Here is a 26,943-nt window from a genome sequence, read left to right as displayed (position 1 = left end):
AATAAAGCATTACATTCTCTTTAATGATTTTACAAGTTCCACATAAACATGGAGAAGGATTTGACCTGTTTTCGCTGCCTAGCAACACATCAATTTTCTAAAAAATAAATGAATAACAAGACGAATCAAGTACAACTTATTATCATTCAGGTCAGAACCGACTGTCCCACTTCCCCACATAAGGCAAACAGCAGTTACAGTATAAGACAGCTGGTGGAATATGAGGCACGGTTGAAAAAATCATCCACAGGAAGAAAGGAACTTTAAAGGAGCAGCTCAAAGTTTCACCTGCTCCTCGGAAAGTTGTGAAGTCGCTGTCCGGACTTCCCGTCACGTTTCCCATGATGGAAACGATAAATTCCAGGAGACACACCAGAGGTTCTTCTTTTTCTGGAGAGTGTTGCATCTTTTAAAAACTTTTAGTGTGCTCTGATTTTTTTTCTGTATCACCTGTAGATAATAACAGGTGAATTTGGTAAACAGCATGGGAGCCATTTAATAAAGGAATAGTAACAATGATGCAAAGTCATCAATGTTATCAAATGTAAAAATGTCAAGTTGAAGTTTTAAACAAAGTTATTTGATGGATTATTTCTAAGATAAGAAACAGATAATGTAAATGAGTGAGGATTAAAGCTGCTGGTCGATTTGTGGATGTCATGACGACGCAATGTTTCCTCCTATTTCCAGTCTTTATGCATCTTAATGCGAAGATGCTGGTTCGAGCATCTAACTCTCAGCAAGAGAGTAAATGAGCTTCTCTCACCAAATTCAAAGTGGTTCTGGATCAGCTGTTCTTGGCTCATTCAAATCAACTGTCCATTAGAAACGCGAGGTGCTGCAGGTCACCTCGTCACAGGCACGTGTAACGGTCGCAGTGTCCGTGCTCAGCGTCATGATCGGAGACAGCAGAGGGACGAAGTCCCTGGTCTGAGCTCTGGAGCCTGCGACGGAGGGATCCAGCAGGATTTTGGGAAAAGCCGGCGAGTCTCTGACAGAGCTGTTGTCGTCCGTCTGGAAGCACACGAGCTCTCGGAAACACTCCCTGAACCGTGTGGAGAGCAGACTGTAGATGATGGGATTGACCGCAGAGCTGAGGTAGAAGAGGACGCCAGACAGGATGTGGACGTACTGATAAATATTGTGCATCAAGTCGGTCCACTGGCTGACGGAACTCCACAGGAGCCGCTCGATGTGAAAGGGCGCCCAGCAGACGCCGAACACAGCCACCACGATCGCTGAAGGATCAGATCAGAGACAAAGCAGATAGGCTCAGGGGTTATCTGTATCTCAATGATGACTTTGTTCACTTTGCTAGAAAAATCGAATGAGACGGAGTCAGTGAAGTTGTTCGGATGTAACATGATAACAAGCACGGGGCCCCAGGCAAGCTGCAACAAGTCTACCTGAGCATTTTAAAATGTTTCCCTTCAATGACTTTCCTTCATCACAACATGCAGGATGTGGAAATGAGCGACTGTTTGGTGACAAATCAATTTCATAAGTAATGGAAGAAACCAAATCCAGTGGCTAGAAAGAAAAAAGTTATATTATATTTCATGTACGATTCTTTCTGAGCGCCAAAAAAAACATAATTGAAAACTGTTTCAAAAGGATCAACAACAGCATCTGTGTTGTTTCATGGCATCACGTGTTTCATTCTCTAACAAAGCTTTTACCTTCTCACTCTTTTTCTCCATGAGCTGCCTACTTCAATGAGATGAGCTCAGATCTGACGTGTTATCATGATGCTTGTTAAGAAAACATTAAGGGTTCAAGTGTTATCAGACGATCTCAGATATGAAATCAGTGAGGAGAAGAACTACACTAACATTGTTCGTGAAATCTCATCAACATCATCGAGCCCCTCAGCTCACATTGTTGTGATATAATAATAATATCTTCACTAACGCTGTGTTTCCCTCAGCGTTTGACTTTGGAACATGTCTTAGCATCGGAAGCACAGATTGAAGCTTTTCCAGCCGTTGCCTGTCGTGGAAAAAGAGAGGAGGAGAAACTCACACAGCATCTTGATGACCTGTCTCCTGCGGCCGCTCTCCCCACTCATCTTCCTCCGACTGCTGCTGCAGTTCTTCCCCAGGTTGTCGCTGGGCTGCTGCGTTTCTCTGCCCAAGTGAAGACCCATCACCAGGTACAGAACGCCGATCACCATCATGGGTATGAAGTAGAAGCACACGGTGGTGATCTGCATGACCATGTTGTAGATCCACAGGGGCTTCAGCACGGTGCATATGGCCGACTCCGCCATTCTCTCTGGCAGGTAGAAGATGCCGTGCAGCGAGGTGTTGGGGATGGCGCAGATCATCGACACCACCCACACGATGGCGATGACCTGCCTGGCGTGCTGATTAGTCAACAGGTATCGCGTTTTGAGCGGATGCACCACAGCGATGTACCTCTCCACGCTCAGGGCAGTCACGTTGAGGACGGAGGCGAAGCAGACCGTCTCAAAGAGGAAAGTCTTGAAGTAGCAGCCGCCCTCGCCAAAGGGGAACGGGTAGTTCTGCCACAGATCGTAAATCTCCAGCGGCATCCCGAACAAAAGCACCAGGAGGTCGGAGAGCGCCAGGCTCACCAGGTAGAGGTTGGTGGGGTTACGCATCTTCTTGTGTTTGGCTATCACTGCACACGTGAGCAGGTTTCCAGACAGGCCAGTGAGGAAGATGAGCAGGTAAATGCTGCTCACCGGGAGGAAGAAGGGCGAGCGTTTTGGACCCAGGATTTCCAGGAGGTTGACTTCAGTGAACTGGTCGTTGGTGTAGTTCCCTGTTCCATTTAGAGTCGTGCTGCTGTTGAGGAACAGTTCGGATGCGTTTGAAGAGATTTCCATTTCACAGAGACGTCAGCACATCTTGATACGTGGCTTCGTTCAACACTGTGGCCAACACAGAAAACAAGGTTGAAACAAAAACATGCTCTCAGGAGAAGATGCATTTGATTTCATACCTTGACCTCATATTGGCGTCAAACTAAAGTTTAACATTTAAAAAAATATATAAGATTCAACAAAACTAGCACTAGACTGGTGCTGGAATTATTCAGCGAGTGATCTACTGATTATTTTGTAGAACAGTTTATTTATATGAAAAAAGAGAATGTTTTTAACAAAATCAGAAACGTTGCATTGTTTTCTATTAATTCATAAACCCACTTTGTCTAAACAACAACAGGTTCCTGATCGAATCAGCGTCATGACTCCGAATAATCAACACACACTTTGAATGTGATGAGATTATAGATGCTTCGTGCGTGTGTGTGTGTGTGAGATCACAAGTGTGCAGTCACACACATCCTGCACTGAGGAAGATGCAGTAATTCAACTGAGGACAATGATAATTGTCGTGAAACAAACTCCTCTTCTTCCAGAAGGTTAATTGTGTTCGTCCGTCACGCTGCGCATCATCATAGACTGTGACGTTTCAAGGATTCAGATTTCTAACTTTGATCACTGCATGGAAAATGTTTAACATTATATGTTTTTTAGGAAATTAAGTTAGGCTTTTTTTCTAATACGCAGAGACATCAGCCGGAGAGAAAATACAAATAGAATATTTAAGGTTTGATAAAAGGGTTTCTAATTTATATACACAGATTATTCAAAATAGAATGAAATCCTCACCTTGACGCTGCTCGGCGCGCGCTCTGCGCGGTCCCGACCGGAGACACGGTGACGCGCAGCGCAAATAAGATCAGTTCCACAAATCATAAAGGAATGAAAAGTTGATGGACAAAGACGAAGAGGAGGAGGAGGAGGAAGATGGAGGACGACCGATGGAGGACGACCACGTCTCCTCAAGACAGAGATCAACACGGTGAGATGTAAAGACGAGGCGGGGGGGGGGGGGGGGGGGGTGATGGAGGGAGAGAGAGAGTGATGGAGGGAGAAGGAGAGGGTGGGGGGGGAGAGGGAGAGAGAGGGATGGAGGGAGGGGGAGAGTGATGGAGGGAGAGGGAGAGAGAGAGGGATGGAGGGAGGGGGAGAGAGAGGGAGAGAGAGAGCGGGATGGAGGGAGAGGGAGGGGGGAGACAGGGAGGGGGAGAGAGGGGAGAGAGAGAGAGGGATGGAGGGAGAGGGAGGGGGGAGACAGGGAGGGGGAGAGAGAGGGAGAGGAGAGAGAGAGGGAGGGGGAGAGAGAGGGATGGAGGGAGAGGGAGGGGGAGAGAGAGGGAGAGGGAGGGGGAGAGAGAGGGATGGAGAGAGAGGGAGAGGGATGGAGGGAGAGGGAGGGGGGAGAGAGAGGGAGAAGGAGGGGGAGAGGGGGAGGGAGAGAGAGGGAGAGGGAGGGGGAGGGAGCTCATGAGTATAATCTTTATTAATGTTTTTCCTCTGATGTTTAATTTCCAGATACAGATGTAACATCACATCATGAAATGACAGTTGATCTCTGAAACTGAAGATTCATTATGATTAATAATAATTACACCAGGAATATTTTCTTTCAGTGTCTTTATATGATCTAATGTAAATATGTTCTGGGCATTTTCACTGTAAATATTCAGAGAAGATCATAAACTGTTTATTAAAAACAGTAAGTGAAGCTTGTGTTCTGCGTTCTGACCAGCAGAGGGCGACTCTATCTGAACATGACTCGATTTCTCTCTTGATTCATAAAGTCAGTAAAACATCTGAGGAGTTTATGGTTCAATATTCTCAACACATGATTAATTAGGATAATAAGTCCTTTTGCAAAAGGTCGCCAGTCACGAACTCACAACGCCTGCAAGACAATCACAAGAGAGAGCTTCATTTCAACAATTGTACTTTTGTAAAGCACGTTGTGAATCAATATAAATATGTATATTATACAAAAAAGACTTTACTAACTTATTTGCTTTTGCAAGAATCGTGGTAAATGTCCTTCTCCTCTGCTCTTCATTAACAGTCAGTGTCAAAGAAAGTACCACGGCACATTGTAAAGTTCTGAAATATCATGTAATAAATGTAAAAAGTCCTGATTTACCACAATGCAGTGAAGATACAGCAGTTATTCATCTTTCATAGTGTGTCCCCAGCTCGTTCCTCTTATCTTTATCATATGAACATGTTTCACGAGTGTCCTTGAAAAGAGACATAAATCAAAGAGTGATGATTTACAGAGAATCAGTCAATGAAACAAGAAGTTTCACAGATCAATGTTTTGTTCTGTCAGTTAACTCACAGTCTGTCTGTCTCTCTCTCACCGGTCCCAGCAGAAGGTTCTGGTTCTGGTTCTGGTTCTGGTTCTGGTTCTGTTGGAGTTCTTCCTGTTAGAGTTTCTTCCCTCCACAGTCTCGGAACTGCTCGTTGTGTCTGTTGTGTTTCTCTGTAACTGTGAGGCGTCGACCTCCCTGTAAAGAGCCTGGAGACGATGTACGTTGTGATTTGTTCTCATACAAATAAAATAAAACTGAACTGAACTGATTATTGTTCTTTACGAGATGCTGCTTGGTTTTTGCAGACGCCCGCTCATATTCTACCTCGACATTGTCATTTGGTTTTCAAAAGGCAATAATCTCATAAACGTTTGTCTCTGTGGCTGTTGCTTTATTGTCTGTGGTCGGTAACCAGGGCAACGCAGGACACATCTCTTGATACAATTACCAAATAAACAATTACAGTCACACGATTCACTTAACATATTTGAACTGATCGGATTTAGTTTCAACCAGAAACACATGAACAGTTATTCAGACAACAAATACATTTATAAGAACGATTCATACTTTATTTAACAGGCGTGATTACAGTAGATAGATTAGATTCATGTTGCTGCGACGCACATTTAGTGGATTTAAACTGACTATCAATTCATTTTACTCTTGGTTCATGGGTCAAGTTCTCATGTTGTCATCGTTGTTTAACAACTTGTTTGTGTCGTTCACTTGAATCAGCACTCGACCAATTGGATCGACTTTGTACTGACTGATAATTAGAGGCAATAAATCTCTGAAAACTATCGAGGTGCATCTGAGACGCTGTAACATTTCGGTCCATCTGCTCCTGCGCCTCTATCGTCTGGCTTCTTCACACATCAACACATGAAACACATTCAGGTTTATTACATAAAGTCCTGCCCCAGACCCCAGGAACTCTTATCATCCTGGATCGGACCACACTCGACCTGCACACGTCGGTTTCCCTCCATGATGGAAACAGAAAACAGTCTGTGAAATGTCTAATCAGCAGCTGGATAATAAGTTACTTCCCTGGATCAGATAAACGCCTCTGATGGTTTTGTGCTCGGCATAAACTACACAACTATAAACAAGTCTTTTTTATTCTCATTACAGATAAAGCGTTGATGACTGTCGTTGTCTGATTTGACACTTCTGTGTTTACGTGGAAGTGTCAAGTGACAAGACAAAGAAATTGACAGACTAGTTGCAGGTGGAATTGAAATGATGTAACTCATGTAATGTTCCATTAGAGCAGTGATTCATAATGAAAACAATCAGACAGAAGTCTGATAAAATGATCATCTTCTGTAAGGTTTTCCTTCTTTTATACAAGTTAATGTTAAACCTCCTCAAAGTGAAACCAAGTCTTTTTCTCTTTGTTGAATTTTAATGTGCAGCTCAGTCTCAGTGTAAATTTGATGTAATATTATATTATATTATTATATTTCATCTTCAGACGTCAGTGACGTTGTTTCTAATGTAACGTGGGTTGGTGTGAGACCATCGATGGTCAGAGCGACGTCCAGCCTGCCAGTGAAACAACGTCTGCTGATTTATTGGTGAGAATGAAATGAGATGAGCATAAATCTGACACTCTTCATAAATCTACACTTGTTTATTCTGCAAGAACCGAACAATTCATCTGCCTCAATTTAGGACTTCATGAAGTCCAATAAAATGAGTAAACTACAGTGTGAGACTTATGATTTGCAATGAGATTTTCAATATCACCGGAGGGTTTTTGTGGATTTATCATTATTAATATTAATATTTTATCATCATTCAGTTTGGACCTTAAATTAACCTCCAAAGTTCTGTTTTGTTGTTGCAGCCTCACAACTGAAAGTCCTTGTACTGTGTCAGCTTATTGGATAATTAAACACAATCTGATAAACATTATTTATACTGTACTTACAGCTATGACAGTTATAAACAGAGACAAATATCACAGTTATTTACAATACAATTATAGATAAGAGGTGGCTGATGATCGGACGGGATCGTTTCTCATCACAGAATCATTTTCTCCTTATTCACTTGACATTAGAAATCTTTTTCCTTAGCGAAGCCGAATGATCAAATGCTCTTCAGGTTTTTTATTTCAGTTCATTATCTCTTTATCGTCTGTGTTGTGGATTTTACACCTTCAGGTCTGAGGCAGCGGCAGATAAGAGCAGATCACTACAGGAAACTGAAACTCTCCGTTCTCCCTGTTTGAAGTCATGATGTTCCGCTGAGAGCAGATCATGTCTGAAGAAGCTGGTGCACATCCCGAAACACACTGACCTGTTGAATTAAACACAGTAGCTTAACCTCAGATTTCTGTTTTAGAACCTGACTCCAACTCTTGAGACTGATGGACGATCAGGGTTTTTGTGATTTACCTCCGCTGCAGGCTGGAGAACACAGTGACACATTCATCGGCCGAGGAGCAGCGAGTCTCCCCGGGTGGAGACAGAGTCTCCCCGGGTGGAGACAGAGTCAGAGAGTCAATATTAGACTTGTGTTCACATGTGGTCAGAAGAGCTCAACTCAGAATGATCCTCTGTTGGTGTAAAACATGTTGTTATAGCTCATCTTGCTCCCCAGTAAATTATTGATTGCTGGCTAAAAGAATGAGATCCTATTCTGCAGGTCACAGGTTCACATCTCAGTGTGTGTGTGTGTGTGTGTGTGTGTGTGTGTGTGTGTGTGTGTGTGTGTGATGAAGTGTGTGATGAAGTGTCCTTGGTGCTTGCTCACACACTTGACTGTAAAATGTCTGAGGTCAGATAAATAAATACGCAAACATATTCTATTCACCGTCCGGCTGATGATTTACTCTCCTCCAGACTAAACGTCCTCATTAGTCTTCGACCCGTCTGAAGAATTCTCCTTTCCCACGACAGAAAAACAAGAAATTGACTCAACGTCAACATTAAATCTATGAGTTTTTTAATTCTGATGGTCGACACGTGAAGCAGCTCGAGGTTTGTGAAACGTCTTTCACCTTTGACCCAACATGTCTTCACCTCAGATGTGATTTTAATATTTCAGCAGATTTGAATTATTAACGTGTGTGTGGGTGTTTGTGTGTGTGTGTCACTACATCAGCTACACCTTCCTGTCGGAAGGGATTATTGATTAACGACACAATCTCCTGCTCGTGCTGCTCCCACCTGTCTGATGGACTGCACGATGCGTTCAGTGTATCTGATGATGACGCATACAAACTGCACCTTTTATCACCTCTTCCTGGTTGGGGTCACTGGGGGCGGAGCCTAACTGCCAACCATGTGGGTAAGAGGTCCAGTCGCTTGTGGAGGTGACACATGGAGTGAGACGACCGTCTGCACACAGACATGAATGTGATCAGACTGGAGGCGGAATCCAGAGTGCGCGTACACACACACACACACACACACACTCTGCTTCCTGTGTGTGTTGGACAGACACATCCTTCATGCTCTGCGTAAAGCATTGTGTTTAATGAGCTCATCATAACCTCACAGACGTGTGTGTGTGTGTGTGTGTGTGTGTGTGTACGAGGCGTCACGTCGGTGCCACTCACAAGCGAAGTCGATCGATTGCCTCCGTCACTGGAAGGTCACAGGTTTGATTCCTGCAGCAGCTGATGAGTCGGTCTGTTTAGAATAACTCTAAACTCTTTACAAATGTAAAGATTGTTTAAAACAGACTTATGGATAAATATAAGACACTTGATCAATGATAATTTGATAAATGATGAATGAATCTTGTGTGAGAGATTTTTCTGGAGGGATTCATGTGTAGAATGTGAAGAATGTATAAGAGGTCATTTCATATTTTGTTGTTTGCTTATTATTATAATAAGTCATAGAAAGAGGTCACATGATGATGGAAAGAAAAACCCATTTGAAAGATGCAGTAGTTTCTTATTATTACTACTATTATTATTATTATTATTATTATTATTATTATTATTATTATTATTATTATTATTATTATTATTATTATTATATCATGTTATTGGACCGACAGCTCACTCCCATGAAGCTTTTACAGACATTGTTCTCCACGTCTGGCCTGAAAACCTTTTTACAAAGTAAACATACGTCTTACATCAGTTTCATATAACTCCTCCAGATCTGAGATAAAAACTACAGAAGCAGCAGAAACAAATAAAATCATCTGATTATTTTTAATAGGCATGTCACAGAGGAAACAATCATATTTGCATATAAATGTAGTTTGAGTTTGTGTTGTCAGGTTCGTGAGATGATAAGAAAGGCAAAGATATTATATGAAAATATTTGAAATTTAATTTAATGCATTTAATTTTGTTTAATCATATAAATATATATGATTTGAATCACAGACAAACTATATATTTATATAAATAAACATATGACTTCCACTCAATATGATTTGAACCAGCTCTTACAGATATTTCATTATATGAAACATAGATATTGATAATGTGCGTGTGAGAAACAGGAGTTTGTGGGTTCATCCCTGAGAGCCGACGTGTGTCTCAGGGATCCATGACACAATCCGGGAGGTGATGAGGTCAAAGTAGGATTTATGAATTCCTCTTTACAACCCGTCAAGCCCCGTCGCTACTCATTAACCCGTGAGAAACTCTCTGGTCACATGACTGCTGCTCTGTTTAAAAGACGCCTGTGGACAAAGGGAAACACACACTCTGAGCTCAACATCTGCTGAGCACACACACACACACCAAGAGACAACAAGGCTCCGAGATAAACCCGCAGTTCAAGATGAAGGCCGCTCTCGTCACCGTCGCTCTCCTGGTCCTGGCCCTCGGCTGGACTTCTGAAGCTGTTCAAGTCCAAGTAAGTTCACCACACTTCTGTTGACTGATGTCTTCTGCACAAACCTCTGCCACATGTTTGTCCTGTCATTACTTGAACAACTGCTACGATACCAAACGAGTCTTTGGTGAGGTTTGACTTGTCCAACACTGAGCCCTGCCTCTTCTTCCAGGAGAATGGATTGTCCTTCTCGCTGGAGGCCGTCAAGAGGCTTCAGGAGCTGACGCTGAGCAGAGCCTCAGCCGGGCCACAGAACCCGCGGCTCCGGACGAGCACCGTGTCGCTCTGTGCCGACCCCATGCTGCCGCAGGAGTTCCTGCCCATCTGTAAGCAGAGAGGAGCGTCTGCGTCGCTCTCCAGACTAGGTCAGCCCACGTCTTTGTGATTTCAAGTGAACATGTCAGGTGATGATCAGAGGTGTCTAATGTCTCGTCTCTCTCGTCTTTGTTTCAGCCATGGTTCCTCTGGACGTCTGTGAGATCTGTGCGTTCGCCGCCTGCACCGGCTGCTGAACCAACCCACCGAGCCAGAAGCGTCTGGTCGAGCTTAAGACTTGTGATTCTTTTCCTCTTTAAAACTATGTCAGGGAATTTTTCACATTTTTGCCTGCGATGATGAGACAAAGATTTCTTCCCCTGAATACTGAGGTTCTGGTTCTGGCCCACTGGGCACTTTACAAACTTAGTTTTAATATGGTTTTTGGGTTTAGTTTTTTCCAAACTGTTACTGTGTTACTCTGCATTATACTGTTTGTTACATTTCTATCTTACTAAGCTCTGTATTTAAAGGAGGGGACTTGTTTTTTAATGTTTCTCCTTCTTCTATATTGTTTTGAATAAAAAGCCTTCATTGACAAATCATGTGTGTATTGTGTTATATATTATATCATATTATCTATATCATATTATCTATCAGGGCTGCATGGTGGTGTAGTGGTTAGCACCTTCGCCTCACAGCAAGAAGGTTCTGGGTTCAACCAGGACCTTTCTGTGTGGAGTTTGCATGTTCTCCCTGTGTGTGCGTGGGTTCTCTCCAGGTTCTCCGGCTTCCTCCCACAGTCCAGAGACATGTAGAATGGGGTCAGGTTCATTGAAGACTCTAAATTGACCGTAGGTGTGAATGTGAGTCTGAGTGGTTGTCTGTATGTGGCCCTGTGATAGGCTGGGACCTGTCCTCTCTCCCAATGTCAGCTGGGATTGGCTCCAGCGACCCCCGTGACCCTTAAATGGATAAAGTGGTAGATGATGAATGAATGAATATTTTCTATCAGTACGAGGCCACAGGCACTGTGTTGATGAGTGTACTTCAGGCTGCATTCATTGATTTTGGCCACTAGGTGGCAGAACAGGGTGACAGATGAGATCATCACTATGGCAACAACTAACTCATATGTTTTAGCTCTGAGGTTTATACTTCTATAGGTTTTATATTTTTATATGTAGAGGTTGGGTTTTAATCTTCACATCGTGCTCCGATCACGTGACGCTACAAACGTCCGTTAGTTGAACTGCTCATCAGTTCGTTTGTCTGAACATTTCGTTCATTGGTTCATCGTTTACCGCAGTGTCACGTCTCCTGAGGAGACGGAACGTCTCATGTATTTGATTTTAGTCAATAACACAACAGAACATGATGACAAGTGTCGCTGACTTTGTTGTCTTTTCTAGAAGCTGTTAAAATAAAATGGTTGTGTTGTTATTGGAGCGATCTGCGATCTGCGATGAATACGACCAATACGACCAATACGATCAATACGATCAATACGATCAATACCAAAGTCCACATGAACAGTTATGATGTGATGTAATGTACATGAACTGAAACACAGCGATCGTCTTCATCTTTAAAATCGACTCATCAGTGGATGTAACTTCGATCCAATGTTTTTAATGTGGTTCTGAACCTGGTGCTGTACTGATCCACACCAGGACCCAGTCACTGTGTCTATTACTTCACAAGATCATAATTAATAACATAACTTACATGATTAATGTTAACGTACATAAACATATATAGTCTCTTTCCCCCCTTTTTTATTGGGTTTATAAAAACCTTGAGATTTTCTTTAGTAAAGTTTCATTTCATTTTCATATAAACTATTTAAAATAATATATTTTTTATGAGAAGTAAGAAGAAGAAGAATAAAGGTTTAAATTTGACTAATTGTATGAAAATGACAGAAAAGCTATTTGAAGTTGATGGAATAGATCACGTATATACAATGAGGAGAAGTATTTGAATCAGCATTTAGACATGAAGGGAATGAAATCTAAAACATTTATATATATTTATGAATATGTCCTATCAAGAAGATTCATTGATACACTGAGAGGAAAAGCAGAAGATTGTTGTTTATCAGAAGCAGCGTCTGTAGTTTTCTGATGATGTCATTTATTTATGTATTGCTGCTCCATCATTACCTCAACACTTTATATGAAACAGTTGTTTGGCCTTTATGATCACCACTGTACTGACACCGATATTCAACTGATCAGAGTATTGATCTGCAAATCATGATGTAAACTCAAAGGTCTTTGAGTTCAACCATCATCATGACATCACAGGGCAGGGTCCGCCCCCTCAGACCTCGAGTCAAACTACCACTCACAAGTTACTTTTATAATATTCACTCTTATATTTCGAAGTAAGAGTTTAGAGCATTTCAAGCCAACAGGAAGTTCTGTTTTAATCCGCGTGTGAGTCTGCACAACGTCATCATTTATGCAAATATCACAACTCTTCAAACAAGTGACTCTTTGGGACAAGAGCGCTGTGACCGACGTCTGTGGGAGAAAGACCAGAGGTGATTTATGAGCTGGCACCGAGGGACTTGGTGAGAGTCTGGAACGCAAAGTCAATACCCACATATCCTGCTGACGGAGAGAGACAGGTTATAAACACATGAGGATGTGGTGGTAATAAACTCAAAAAGAGGATCCTCAGTTCTCGTAGTCCGTCTGTGACCCCCATGTTAATGAATCACTCATCATCTGTCCACACCTTATAAGAGGCAGCACAGGTTCACATCCTGCAGACGACAAGAGGCTTCCCGTCACCTGAAGATGAGGTCGCTCAGCGTTGTGGTTCTTCTGGTTCTGTGTGTGAGCAGTGGAGCTGTGCAGGTGAAGGTGAGTGTCCATCTGTGTGGCTTCTTTCTTTTCACCCAGTCTTTAGTTATTTAATAGAAGAGGTTGAGGTTTCTGTTCAGTTACATCAGCTCCGTCCTGTCAAGGTTAGGAATAATGTTTCCTCTCCAGGTCGGAGACCGGAGTTTCCCCCTGGAGGCCGTGAAGCAGCTGAAGGAGCTGATGGACCTAGACGACGACATCAGCCCTCGACTGTCAGAGACCAGTGTCATGGCTGCTTGTTCCAACCCGCTGCTTCCTCAGGTGTTTCAGACAGTCTGCCGAGGGAAGGGGACGGGCGTCGTCTTCTCCAGACTAGGTGAGTCAGATAGAGCTTGTAAAACACTGTCCATCACACTACAGAGGCACGAACAACAAGTTGTGCTGGTGAGATTTTCTCATTAAGCACAATAAGCCAATAACACGTCTTCATCCATCTCTCAGAACTTTCACGTCCCTCAGGCGTAAACTCATTCATTTACAATGGAAGTGTAAATCTTAACAAATGGGTCACAAATGTGCACTTTCATTGTTTCTGGTCTTTATCTGGTGACGATGATGACATATAGAATATATCAGGGCCCATATTGTCAAAATTGAGATTTCCATGCCTTTTTTATCATAATAAATAAGGTCTCGGGTCTGTAAGTACAGATAAATACACGTCTCCGCCGCTCTGGCATCTTCGGCCTCGCGGGCCGACACCAGGTACCGATGACTTGTTGGTCGTCGGGAGCAGGAGATGGAAGCTCCTCGCTCCAGGTGAACAACCACCATGCGTCACTCAGCAAACAGTCGGCCAATCAGAGGAGAGGCTCATCACATATTAATTAGACAGGCCAACGTCTAATTAATATGAGCAGAGCTCCTTAAAAAGAGATATAAAACCATATTAAGAAGGATCAAAACTTGAAGGTGACAATATGGGACATTAACAAAGAGGCCAATGCAGCTTTGCTCTTCAATCTGCAAACATCTCTGCTCAGGTTTGTCAATGAATTATGTTCATTTGTTTAATCTGCACATGAATCTCTGGACGAGAGTCAGATCTGACTCTGGAGCCAACGATCACCTCCGATCAGCCATGAGCGCGTGTCAAACATCTGACCTCTGTCACGTTCATGTAGGAAACAAACAAATCGAACGATTGCTCGAGGTCACGGTTTACACATGATGCACATCCTGTAAGACAAGAGGCCCATGAGCAGCTGATCTGACGCACACATTGATCTGTAGTGATCTGTTATCATCCAACATCCAAAAACACGTTTTAGCTCAAGTTTCATGTAATGTTTCATCTTCTTTCTTCGCAGTGTACATCCTCACGTCTACAGATCCTTGTGAAATCTGTTCCAACCCCTCGTGCTTCGGGTGTTTGACCTGAGTCGGAGGCTTCGTCCTCCACAGTCTTCTTCTTCTGCACTGACGTGTCGTGTTCAACATGCTGGAGTGTAAAGTTATTAACCATTATTATATGTTTTGGTGCTGTTCATACATACAGAGTACCTTTCCTGTAAAGCGTTTGAAGACTTTACATTTTTTCTTTTAATTTATTTCTTTTGTTACTAAAATATAAATTCTTTGCACCATTTAAATCATTTCTTGTTGATTCAAAAATATAGCTATGCTGACTACAGTGTGTCACACACACACACACATACACACACACAAACAGGGAGAGTAAACTGTCTCACAGGTATTGAATGAAAAACAATAAACGATGAAATCAAATGACTGGTTCGGCTATTTGAATCAGAGATCGTCTATTTTGGAGATTACTCACTCTATTTAAATACCCGGCAGAACTATTACTCCATCTTTGTTCACTCTCCTGTTTTCTGTTTTACTTTTCGTTCTCTGAAAATCTGCTGGTTCGTATAAAACCAGAAGAACGACTCGGATGTGAGCGAGTTGAACGTTCACGTTGTGGTTCTTCTGGTGTCCAAATCCACGTCTGTCCTCGCTGACGTCACACGGCTCGTTGGTCTAGGGGTATGATTCTCGCTTAGGGTGCGAGAGGTCCCGGGTTCAAATCCCGGACGAGCCCACTGGCGTTTTAGGGTTTTTTCATAAAAAAAAAATATACTTGCATATAACAAAAGATTTGATTAATTTACATGTGTTCAATTCACGTAAACTGTCTTCGGAGTCAGGCCCTTAATGTTTGTGTGTGTGTGTGTGTGTGTGTGTGTGTACAGTGACAGAAGTGGATCATTATTAAAAACTGTCCTAACCAAAGTTTTAAAAACTTATGCCCTCAGTGCTTCTAAGCTGTTTGTAAAGTAACGTGTTTATTTTTGATACGTCTTCATGTTGGTGTACAGTACCTGAGTTTAGCAAATATTTATGCTTAAAACATCTGTTATGATATTTGAACGTCTCTCTCCATTGACTACGTCATCGTGCTCATTCCTCCTCATATCCACCAGAGGGCACCATTCACTAAAGTATTTCTTGACCTGCTGCCGACGTCACAGCACGATGCTGGTGTCTGAGTGAACCATGAATATATTATCTTTTGTTCAGTTAGTGAGATTTCAGAAAAACATTAACTCTGCTGTGAGAATAAAACGAGAGTTTAACAAGCAGTTGAGTCCAGAAGCTCCTGAGCAGCAAACACACACCGAGGCCGTGTACCGTTCACCTCCAATAATAAGTAAACAATAAATCATGTGTATAAATCCATATTCATGTGTCCACGCCACATTTTGTTCCTTGGTGCGTCTGCTGTGTCCTGACCATCTCCTGCTAAACATCGACTACATCTTCAAACCTCGAGGACAGTTTGACAAACAAACTGAAACATGACGATAACTCATGAGAGAGAATAGTCTCTTGTTTTCATAGCTTGTTGTTTATGGATCACGGGAATCGTACATAACTGCCTTGGCTTCACATACACATGGACAGATAAACACACACACACACACATGGACAAATAAACACACACACACACACACACACTGACAGATGAACAGACACACACACACACACACACACTGACAGATGAACACACACACACACACTGGCAGATGAACACACACACACTGACAGATGAACACACACACACACTGACAGATGAACACACACACACACACACTGACAGATGAACACACACACACACACACACTGACAGATGAACACACACACACACACACTGACGGATGAACACACACACACACACTCTGACAGATGAACACAGAGTTGTCTCCTCGTCTCCGGTGACGTCTGTGGACTGTGGGAGAACAGACTCAGATGTAAACTCAGCGACTTGTTGTAATGAGGGCAAGTGAGCGAAAACAATGATATGTTTTAAATCACACGCTGTTGAAAAGTCGAAGCCTCAGAGCCGCTGACAGACTTTGACATGAACTGACATCACAACGTGCAGAAAACCACAAAGTGGAAAGTCCATCTTGATTTCAATATGTTGCTGTTGCATCAGATGAGTGAAACTCTTTCAGTTCTCCAATAATTCCTTCATTTCAAAAGGTTCAAGGAAAAACCGGTGATTTGTCCGTTGACTAGTTGCTCAGCGCTGTTTCCTTCAGTTGCTGTTGCTCCACCCAACGATCAGGATCAGAACCAACCTCACAATCCTTGTTTTATTCAAACCATTGATTTGAGACAATGGATTTCAGGCTGAAATCCATTTCAAGCTGGAAAGGAGCTGGTAACTCTTCCTTATTGATTCATCTGGTTATAATTTCTCAATTAAATGTTTATTTGTTTGTTCTGTAAAACTTCAGAAAGCAGTAAAAAGGCCAACGGAGCGTTGCTAATATTCTGTTTCCTGTGTTCTAGAAAGTGGAAAACAAAAACAATTCCTGATCTGCTCGCTTCTCACGAAACCACATGTCCACTAAATATGCCTGATGTTTTTCATCAAGATCCATGAATTATTCCCTGGTGGAGTGTGTGTGTGTATGCGTGTGTGTGTGTGCTCCCAGTCCTTTGTCAGTTTGTCAGTTCTGTGCTCAAACCCCGTGATGTCTCCTGCTCTGTTTCCTGTTCCCCTCAGGATTCTTGTTCAGTATATTTTCCATGTGTTCTTTGCTCCTTGTTTTCCCCATTTGTGAGATTCTGTGTTTTTTGACATGTTCACCATTTTTTTCTCCACCAGGGAATAATTCATGGATCTTGATGAAAAACATCAGGCATATTTAGTGGACGTGGTTTCGTGAGAAGCGAGCAGATCAGGAATTGTTTTTGTTTTCCACTTTCTAGAACACAGGAAACAGAATATTAGCAACGCTCCGTTGGCCTTTTTACTGCTTTCTGAAGTTTTACAGAACAAACAAATAAACATTTAATTGAGAAATTATAACCAGATGAATCAATAAGGAAGAGTTACCAGCTCCTTTCCAGCTTGAAATGGATTTCAGCCTGAAATCCATTGTCTCAAATCAATGGTTTGAATAAAACAAGGATTGTGAGGTTGGTTCTGATCCTGATCGTTGGGTGGAGCAACAGCAACTGAAGGAAACAGCGCTGAGCAACTAGTCAACGGACAAATCACCGGTTTTTCCTTGAACCTTTTGAAATGAAGGAATTATTGGAGAACTGAAAGAGTTTCACTCATCTGATGCAACAGCAACATATTGAAATCAAGATGGACTTTCCACTTTGTGGTTTTCTGCACGTTGTGATGTCAGTTCATGTCAAAGTCTGTCAGCGGCTCTGAGGCTTCGACTTTTCAACAGCGTGTGATTTAAAACATATCATTGTTTTCGCTCACTTGCCCTCATTACAACAAGTCGCTGAGTTTACATCTGAGTCTGTTCTCCCACAGTCCACAGACGTCACCGGAGACGAGGAGACAACTCTGTGTTCATCTGTCAGTGTGTGTGTGTGTGTGTGTTCATCCGTCAGTGTGTGTGTGTGTGTGTTCATCTGTCAGTGTGTGTGTGTGTGTGTGTGTGTGTTCATCTGTCAGTGTGTGTGTGTGTGTGTGTTCATCTGTCAGTGTGTGTGTGTGTGTGTGTGTGTTCATCTGCCAGTGTGTGTGTGTGTGTGTTCATCTGTCAGTGTGTGTGTGTGTGTGTGTGTGTGTTCATCTGTCAGTGTGTGTGTGTGTGTGTGTGTGTTCATCTCCTTCATGCTCAAAGACTCCTTCATGCTCCCGTCTTGAAGGTTCTGACCAGTCAACTAACAACTTACTGCTGTTAGTTCCCATGTGACAAGCAAAGGCCCCAGATGTTTAACTGGAACATGACGGAAGAAGAGATCCAGGTTCATCACATGATGTTATTCTCTTCTGTGATCATCAGATGAATTCTGCAGAGCTATTCTCATCTGAATCCTGCTCCGCCACAAAACTCTGGGAGCTATTGATCTGGATTATGACGTGAGATTATTGAAGAATGATTGATTCTCTTGGGATTTGTGTTTTATCATAGAACAGATTTATGTCATGATGAAAAACTCTTCATTCTGTGACTTCATGTGTCTTCGTCTCTTTGGTTTAGACCAGATCCGACAGAGCATCTCACAAATGCCACAAAATGTCATGTGCGAGATTAGAAAGATGTTAGTGATAGTTGATCCTCTCTAGAAACCCGCGGGATTGTTACGGTAAAGCTGGATGATACTAAAAGGTCACTGGATAAATCCACTGAGCCACAACCGATGGCATGTTCATGACAGCTGTGTCATACGACATCTCGTGTTGACTCGACGAAGGGAACTGGAAAAGGAAAAGTACAGCTCAGTGCAGACGGTGTTTCACATTTGTAAATTCACATTTTTAAACATTATAGATTATAAAAGTCAGTGCATTTTTGCAATATGATATGTTTTTGTAACGTGACCACAATCTCATGCCCCAATAGATACATGTGGAGACTCAGTAGAATCACAGTATCAATACAAGCTGCACTGACTGTCGGGATTCAGCTCCTCTGTTCTTCCAGACTCTTTCTGTGTTGATGTGTGATTTACCGTCAACAAACTAAACGATACAGCAGAATATGAAACAATGTGAAACAATATGAAACGATAGACGATGTAGATCATTAGATCACAGTTCCAGGACTGACGTCCGCAGAAGAAGACAGGTTATAATCTTGGTGAATGTGGTGAATTTAGTTTTTGTTGACAGACTAATGGGTGACGGAGAAGGGAGAGAGGGAGGGAGGACTGAAGGAAGAGAGGGAGGACTGAAGGAAGAGAGAGAGGACTGAAGGAAGAGAGGGAGGACTGAAGGAAGAGAGAGAGGACTGAAGGAAGAGAGGGAGGACTGAAGGAAGAGAGGGAGGACTGAAGGAAGAGAGAGAGGACTGAAGGAAGAGAGAGAGGACTGAAGGAAGAGAGGGAGGACTGAAGGAAGAGAGGGAGGACTGAAGGAAGAGAGGGAGGGAGGACTGAAGGAAGAGAGAGAGGACTGAAGGAAGAGAGGGAGGGAGGACTGAAGGGAGAGAGGGAGGACTGAAGGAAGAGAGAGAGGGAGGACTGAAGGGAGAGAGGGAGGGAGGACTGAAGGAAGAGAGGGAGGACTGAAGGAAGAGAGAGAGGACTGAAGGAAGAGAGGGAGGACTGAAGGAAGAGAGGGAGGACTGAAGGAAGAGAGAGAGGACTGAAGGAAGAGAGGGAGGGAGGACTGAAGGAAGAGAGGGAGGACTGAAGGAAGAGAGGGAGGACTGAAGGAAGAGAGAGAGGACTGAAGGAAGAGAGGGAGGACTGAAGGAAGAGAGGGAGGACTGAAGGAAGAGAGAGAGGACTGAAGGAAGAGAGGGAGGACTGAAGGAAGAGAGGGAGGACTGAAGGAAGAGAGGGAGGGAGGACTGAAGGGAGAGAGGGAGGACTGAAGGAAGAGAGGGAGGGAGGACTGAAGGGAGAGAGGGAGGACTGAAGGAAGAGAGAGAGGACTGAAGGAAGAGAGGGAGGACTGAAGGAAGAGAGAGAGGACTGAAGGGAGAGAGAGAGGACTGAAGGGAGAGAGGGAGGGAGGACTGAAGGAAGAGAGAGAGGACTGAAGGAAGAGAGGGAGGGAGGACTGAAGGAAGAGAGAGAGGACTGAAGGAAGAGAGGGAGGACTGAAGGAAGAGAGGGAGGACTGAAGGGAGAGAGAGAGGACTGAAGGAAGAGAGGGAGGACTGAAGGAAGAGAGGGAGGACTGAAGGGAGGGAGGGAGGACTGAAGGAAGAGAGAGAGGGAGGGAGGGAGGGAGGGAGGGAGGACTGAAGGAAGAGAGGGAGGACTGAAGGAAGAGAGGGAGGGAGGACTGAAGGGAGAGAGGGAGGACTGAAGGAAGAGAGGGAGGGAGGACTGAAGGGAGAGAGAGAGGACTGAAGGAAGAGAGGGAGGACTGAAGGAAGAGAGGGAGGACTGAAGGGAGAGAGAGAGGACTGAAGGAAGAGAGAGAGGGAGGGAGGGAGGGAGGGAGGGAGGACTGAAGGAAGAGAGGGAGGACTGAAGGAAGAGAGGGAGGGAGGACTGAAGGGAGAGAGGGAGGACTGAAGGAAGAGAGGGAGGGAGGACTGAAGGAAGAGAGAGAGGACTGAAGGAAGAGAGGGAGGGAGGACTGAAGGGAGAGAGGGAGGACTGAAGTAAGAGAGAGAGGACTGAAGGGAGAGAGAGAGGACTGAAGGGAGAGAGGGAGGGAGGACTGAAGGGAGAGAGAGAGGACTGAAGGGAGAGAGGGAGGGAGGACTGAAGGGAGAGAGAGAGGACTGAAGGGAGAGAGGGAGGGAGGACTGAAGGAAGAGAGAGAGGACTGAAGGAAGAGAGGGAGGACTGAAGGGAGGGAGGGAGGGAGGACTGAAGGAAGAGAGAGAGGACTGAAGGAAGAGAGGGAGGGAGGACTGAAGGAAGAGAGAGAGGACTGAAGGAAGAGAGGGAGGACTGAAGGGAGGGAGGGAGGACTGAAGGGAGAGAGAGAGGACTGAAGGAAGAGAGGGAGGACTGAAGGGAGGGAGGGAGGACTGAAGGAAGAGAGGGAGGACTGAAGGGAGGGAGGGAGGACTGATGAGGACTTCCCAACTAGGACAGGAATCCAGGCTTTGTTCCACAAAATACAAGAGTAGAGTCTTTTTGTCATCACTCTTGTGAACTTTACAAAAACTCTTGAATTCTAAAAATATTTTTCTTGGTCTAATATTGTTTTCTCTTTTATTACTTAGTGATTATTCATTATTTGATCTGTTCCTTGCAGCTCTGCCTCAGGTGAGTTTCTTTCTTGTGATCCTTGTGTTTTATTTTGACACTTCCTGTTTTCCTTGTCATCGTCTTGTCATTGGTCACTTTACGTCATGTGTTTCACCTGCGTCTAGTGGTCTCTGCCTCGTCTGTGTTGGTTCGTCCTCTTCCTGTGATTTCTAGTCGCCCCCGCAGGCAGCTACGACGATGCTCGTCAAACACACCTGTGCAACTTCACCATGACATGAGTTCATAAAACCATCTCCACGTACGAAGAAGAGCAAATCACAAGGTTGCCCCCGGTCCGGCTCGCCCATGATGTGTCCATGACGTGTTAACAAGATTAAAACTGGATTTTCACCAGAGGGGACGTCTATATATGCACTGCATGCTAATACCTGCTGAACTACTGTAGATCAGCCAAGAGAAAGGGCGTCGATGACTCCAGGAGAAGGATCTCTGCTTTGAAAAGGGGAGAATTATCATCTTCTTGCAGCCTCGGTGGCCCACAGCTGTCGACCCTGTGTTGCTTCTTTCGTCTGATCTTTCTGTGTAATCTCAACACAATCGAACACTCGAACGTGCTCACAGCGAATCCAAGGGCTGGAGATCACAACACAGGCTGAAGAGAGGGTCTGAACCATAGGGATGAGAGTTCTCTAATACTGTGAGGTCACAACCTCACTATGGAAAACATTGACAATGACAATAGATGATGATGTCATCAATAGTGCTAATGTTGCTTTTATTATTCCTTATCATTATTATTTTGAATATCTCTAGGTATTGTTACCTTTTTTCTCTCCCTGCCTCCGGTTTCCACCGACACAATCACTCACGTGAGCTCTCAGCACACGCACGCACGCACACACACGCACACGCACACACACACGCACGCACACACACACACGCACGCACACACACACACGCGCGAACACGCGCGAACACACACATGCGCACACGCACGCACACACACGCACGCACACACACGCACACACACACGCACACATGCGCGCACACACACACACACACGCACACTCCACCGTACATTCCTCTCCAGATCACTGACTGCACGCAAATTAAATATCCTTCTGGATTGTGGAAGAGTTTAAGGAAGAAAAAACCTTCAGAGAATTATTATAGAAACGGTAACAAGAGCATTCAAGGCTGAGCAATCCCACACCTATAATCTGACTCACACAATCCTCAAAGTGTTATGTTTTTGTAAAGATACGAGTCAAGATGTCAAGTTTCCCAGCATCTTCCAACAGTGAAGCATCTTCAACGATCCACATCCGGATCTGACTCGTTTCGTCCAAAACGTTTTGAATGAACCTGCGAACAAACCAATCACATCCTTGGCAGAAGTGCTAATTGGCTGAGGGGAGTTTTCAGTTTACAGGCGTCTCCTTGGTAACGGAGGTCCAAGTTTTTCAAGCGTTATTCATTGACAAACACAAGTGGCCCCTTGGCAGCGAAGCCGAGCAGTGGCTCTGTATCCAGCATTATTACTTCATCAATGATGTCATCCTTATGTAAGACGATGATGTAACCATTCTTTATTCTGCCTACTAAGCTCTGATTGGTTCATTGTTTCTTCCTCTAATTGCTTACTTTGTCGTCGATTGATTTAATTACAGAACTTTCATCATTTTAGAAAATAGAAGGTTTAGAGGCACTGAGAGTCACGTACAAATATGTTTAAGAGAAGTTGGGCCTTGAAATCCATTGATTCATCTCATCTCATCTCATCTTCAACCGCTTATCCGTGGTCGGGTCGCGGGGGCAGCAGCTTCAGTAGGGGGCCCCAAACTTCCCTTTCCCGGGCCACATTAACCAGGTCTGACTGGGGGATCCAACGGCGTTCCCAGGCCAGTGTGGAGATATAATCTCTCCACCTAGTCCTGGGTCTACCCCGAGGTCTCTTCCCAGCTGGACGTGCCTGGAACACCTCCCAGGGGAGGCGCCCAGGGGGCATCCTTACCAGATGCCCGAACCCCCTCAACTGGCTCCTTTCTACGCAAAGGAGCAGCGGCTCTACTCCGAGCTCCTCACGGATGACTGAGCTTCTCACCCTATCTCTAAGGGAGACACCAGCCACCTTTCTAAGGAAACCCATTTCGGCCGCTTGTACTCGCGATCTCGTTTTTTCGGTCACGACCCATCCTTCATGACCATAGGTGAGGGTAGGAACAAAGATTGACCGGTAGATTGAGAGCTTTGCCTTCCGGCTCAGCTCCCTTTTTGTCACAACGGTGCGGCAAAGCAAGTGCAATACCGCCCCCGCTGCTCCAATTCTACGGCCAATCTCACGCTCCATTGTCCCCTCACTCGCAAACAAGACCCCGAGGTACTTAAACTCCTTTACTTGAGGTAAGGGCTCATTCCCTACCCAGAGTAGACAATCCACCGGTTTCCTGCTGAGAACCATGGCCTCAGATTTTGAGGTGCTGATTCTCATCCCAACCGCTCCACACTCGGCTGCGAACTGATCCAGTGAGTGCTGAAGATCACAGACTGATGGTGTCATCAGGACCACATCATCTGCAAAAAGCAGTGATGAGATCCCCAGGCCACCGAGCTGCAACCCCACCCCACCACGACTACGCCTCGATATCCTGTATATGAATATCACAAACAGGATTGGTGACAAAGCGCACCCCTGGCGGAGACCAACCCCCACCGGGAACGAATCCGACTTACTGCCGAGAACCTGGACACAGCTATTGCTTTGAGTATACAGGGATTGGATGGCCCCAAGAAGTGACCCCCTCACCCCATACTCCCTCAGCACCTCCCACAGTATCTCCCGGGGGACCCGGTCATACGCCTTCTCCAAATCCACAAAGCACATGTAGACTGGATGGGCATACTCCCAGGCCCCCTCCAGGATCCTTGCAAGGGTAAAGAGCTGGTCCGTTGTTCCACGTCCAGGACGGAATCCACATTGTTCCTCTTCAATCTGAGGTTCGACTATTGGCCGAACCCTCCTTTCCAGCACCTTGGAGTAGACTTTACCCGGGAGGCTGAGAACTGTGATACCCCTGTAATTGGCACACACTCTCTGGTCCCCCTTTTTGAACAGGGGAACCACCACCCCGGTCTGCCACTCGTTTGGCACTGTACCCGACCTCCACGCAATGTTGCAGAGACGTGTCAACCAAGACAGCCCCTCCACACCCAAAGCTTTCAACATTTCTGGGCGGATCTCATCAACCCCCGGGGCTTTGCCACTGTGAAGTTGTTTGACTACCACAGTGACCTCCGCCAGGGAAATTGACGATGATCCTCCATCAGCCTCCAGCTCTGCCTCTACCATAGAGGGCGTGTTAGTCGGATTCAGGAGTTCCTCAAAATGCTCCTTCCACCGCCCGATTACCTCCTCAGTTGAGGTCAACAGTGTCCCATCCTTACTGTACACAGCGTGGATGGTTCTAAAGTCCTTCTCCATGACTTCTCCGAACTTCTCCCACATCCGCTGTTTTGCCTCTGACACGGCAGAGGCTGCAGCCCTTCGGGCCCGTCGGTACCTTGCTACTGCTTCCGGAGTCCTCTGGGATAACATATCCCTAAAGGACTCCTTCTTCAGTTGGACAGCTTCCCTGAACACCGGTGTCCACCACGGAGTTCGAGGGTTACCGCCCCTTGAGGCACCTAAGACCTTGAGACCACAGCTCACCGCCGCAGCTTCAGCAATGGAAGCTTTGAACATTTCCCACTCGGGTTCAATGCCCCCAACCTCCACAGGAATGCCAGAAAAGCTCCGCCGGAGGTGTGAGTTGAAAATCTCCTGGATGGGGGCCTCCTCCAGACGTTCCCAGTTCACCCGCACTACACGTTTGGGCTTACCAGGTCTATCCAGAGTCTTCCCCCACCCCCGGATCCAACTCACCACCAGATGATGATCAGTTGACAGCTCCGCCCCTCTCTTCACCCCAGTGTCCAAAACATGCGGCCTCAGATCAGATGAAACGATCACAAAATCGATCATCGACCTTTGGGCTAGGGTGCTCTGGTACCATGTACACTTATGAGCATCCTTATGTTCGAACATGGTGTTCATTATAGACAAGCCATGGCTAGCACAGAAGTCTAATAACAAACAACCACTTGGGTTCCGATCAGGGAGGCCGTTCTTCCCAATCACGCCTCTCCAGGTGTCTCCATCATTGCCCACGTGGGCGTTGAAGTCTCCCAGCAGAAGAGTCCCCTACTGGGGTCCTTTGCAGGACTCCATTCACGGTCTCCAAAAAGGCCGAATACTCTGAACTCCTGTTTGGTGCATATGCACAAACAACAGTCAGAGTTTTCCCCCCACCACCCGAAGGCGTAGGGAGGCGACCCTTTTGTCCACCGGGGTAAACTCCAACACAGCGGCGCTCAGCCGGGGGTTTGTGAGTATCCCCACACCCGGCCGTCGCCTCTCCCCCTGGGCAACTCCAGAGAAAAAAAGAGTCCAACCCCTATCCAGGAGTACAGTTCCAGAACCGAAACTGTGCATAGAGGTAAGCCCCACCGGATCCAACTGGTAGCGCTCCACCTCCCGCACAAGCTCCGGCTCCTTCCCCCACAGAGATGTGACGTTCCATGTCCCCAGAGCCAGCTTCTGCAGCCCAGGTCCGGTTCGTCGAGGTCCCCGACCTCCACTGCCACCCGTGTGGCAGCGCACCCGACCCCAGTGGTTCTTCCTATGAGTGGTGGGCCCACAGGATGGAGAGGAGGTAGGTGCCACGTAGCTTTTTCGGGCTGTGCCCGGCCGGGCTCCGTGACAAACCCGGCCACTAGGTGCTCGCCGACGAGCCCGCCGCCTGGGCCTAGCTCCAGACGGGGGCCCCGGGCTTCCTCCGGGCTGGGTCCCTTTTTCTCTTCCTCTGTTGTCCATGGTGTCTTTGTTGAACCATACTTAGTCTGGCCCCTCGCCTTAGACCACTCTGCCATGGGAAACCCTACCAGGAGCACTAGGCTCCAGACAACACAGCCCTCAGGTTCATAGGGACACACAAACCCCCTCCACCACGGTAAGGTGATGGTTCCCGGAGAGGAATTGATTCATTGATTCATTCTATACAAAATGATCCTTTATCATAATATAGAATACAAAGATAAAACAGGAGTACAGAGAAGGATTTGTAGCTGCCACGAACCATCAGAACATTGTAAATGATGACGTGGCCCCTGAGGCGCCAACAGACTCTGATACTGAGATTGTTGACGACATGAGAACTTCAACCTGCTCTCTTCATGCTTCAGCCCACACGAGTCCTCTGTTTTCCCAGTGACGAATGAGGCGCTTCCGTCCGTCCACATTCCACAGGCCACAAGAGAACTGATGGAAAAGTACAACACGTGACATGTGACTTAAAGAAAAGATGTTCACTGGTACATTTGGTTTTTCTCTGAAGATGTGACAATGGAACATTTTTCAAGAATAAAAAAACAAAACTAGCATTTTGACCTTTTGTCTGTCGAGTCATGAAGATGGCGTCTTTCAGCCTCGTGCCAAGTTCAGACTCCACAACGTGCTGACGTGATCAGGAGTCTTACAGTTGTGAGTTCATACCACACGACTGACTGCAGTCCTGCGCTCTGATTGGCTGAGTTGTTGCAGATTGTTAGAAATCCATGGAGAGGCAGCGAGCCTCTGGAATTGTGTCTGAGAGGAGGTTACACAGAGAGATCGGCGACTGCAGATTAAACTGAGATTTGGCTCT

The 26,943-nt window shown here is 45.3% G+C and overlaps 3 protein-coding genes and 1 non-coding gene across 4 annotated transcripts; 3 read left to right on the top strand and 1 right to left on the bottom strand.

Moving 5' to 3' along the window:
- Nucleotides 1–631: 631 nt before the first annotated feature.
- Nucleotides 632–3,818, bottom strand: nmur3 (neuromedin U receptor 3). Its single transcript, XM_035632788.1, has 3 exons — nt 3,641–3,818; nt 2,023–2,896; nt 632–1,238 (listed from the first exon to the last, which is right to left on the bottom strand). Exons 2-3 carry the CDS (start codon nt 2,849–2,851, stop codon nt 823–825), a joined length of 1,245 nt encoding a protein of 414 aa, XP_035488681.1. The 5' UTR covers nt 2,852–2,896; nt 3,641–3,818; the 3' UTR covers nt 632–822.
- A 6,006-nt stretch (nt 3,819–9,824) lies between these two features.
- Nucleotides 9,825–10,828, top strand: LOC118310027 (guanylin). Its single transcript, XM_035632768.2, has 3 exons — nt 9,825–9,992; nt 10,144–10,336; nt 10,425–10,828. The coding sequence occupies exons 1-3, from the start codon at nt 9,918–9,920 to the stop codon at nt 10,481–10,483; spliced, it is 327 nt and encodes a 108-aa protein (XP_035488661.1). The 5' UTR covers nt 9,825–9,917; the 3' UTR covers nt 10,484–10,828.
- A 2,113-nt stretch (nt 10,829–12,941) lies between these two features.
- On the top strand, nt 12,942–14,827 carry LOC118310028 (guanylin). Its single transcript, XM_035632769.2, has 3 exons — nt 12,942–13,099; nt 13,229–13,415; nt 14,410–14,827. The coding sequence occupies exons 1-3, from the start codon at nt 13,034–13,036 to the stop codon at nt 14,478–14,480; spliced, it is 324 nt and encodes a 107-aa protein (XP_035488662.1). The 5' UTR covers nt 12,942–13,033; the 3' UTR covers nt 14,481–14,827.
- A 244-nt stretch (nt 14,828–15,071) lies between these two features.
- Nucleotides 15,072–15,143, top strand: trnap-agg. The gene has a single exon. It is a non-coding gene; the product is annotated as a tRNA-Pro (tRNA).
- Nucleotides 15,144–26,943: the final 11,800 nt, after the last annotated feature.

Source organism: Scophthalmus maximus, chromosome 6 (assembly GCF_022379125.1).
Source record: "Scophthalmus maximus strain ysfricsl-2021 chromosome 6, ASM2237912v1, whole genome shotgun sequence".
Lineage (NCBI taxonomy): Eukaryota > Metazoa > Chordata > Actinopteri > Pleuronectiformes > Scophthalmidae > Scophthalmus > Scophthalmus maximus.
Note: the sequence above shows the minus strand (reverse complement) of the source record. Positions and strands in the feature narration are given on the sequence as shown.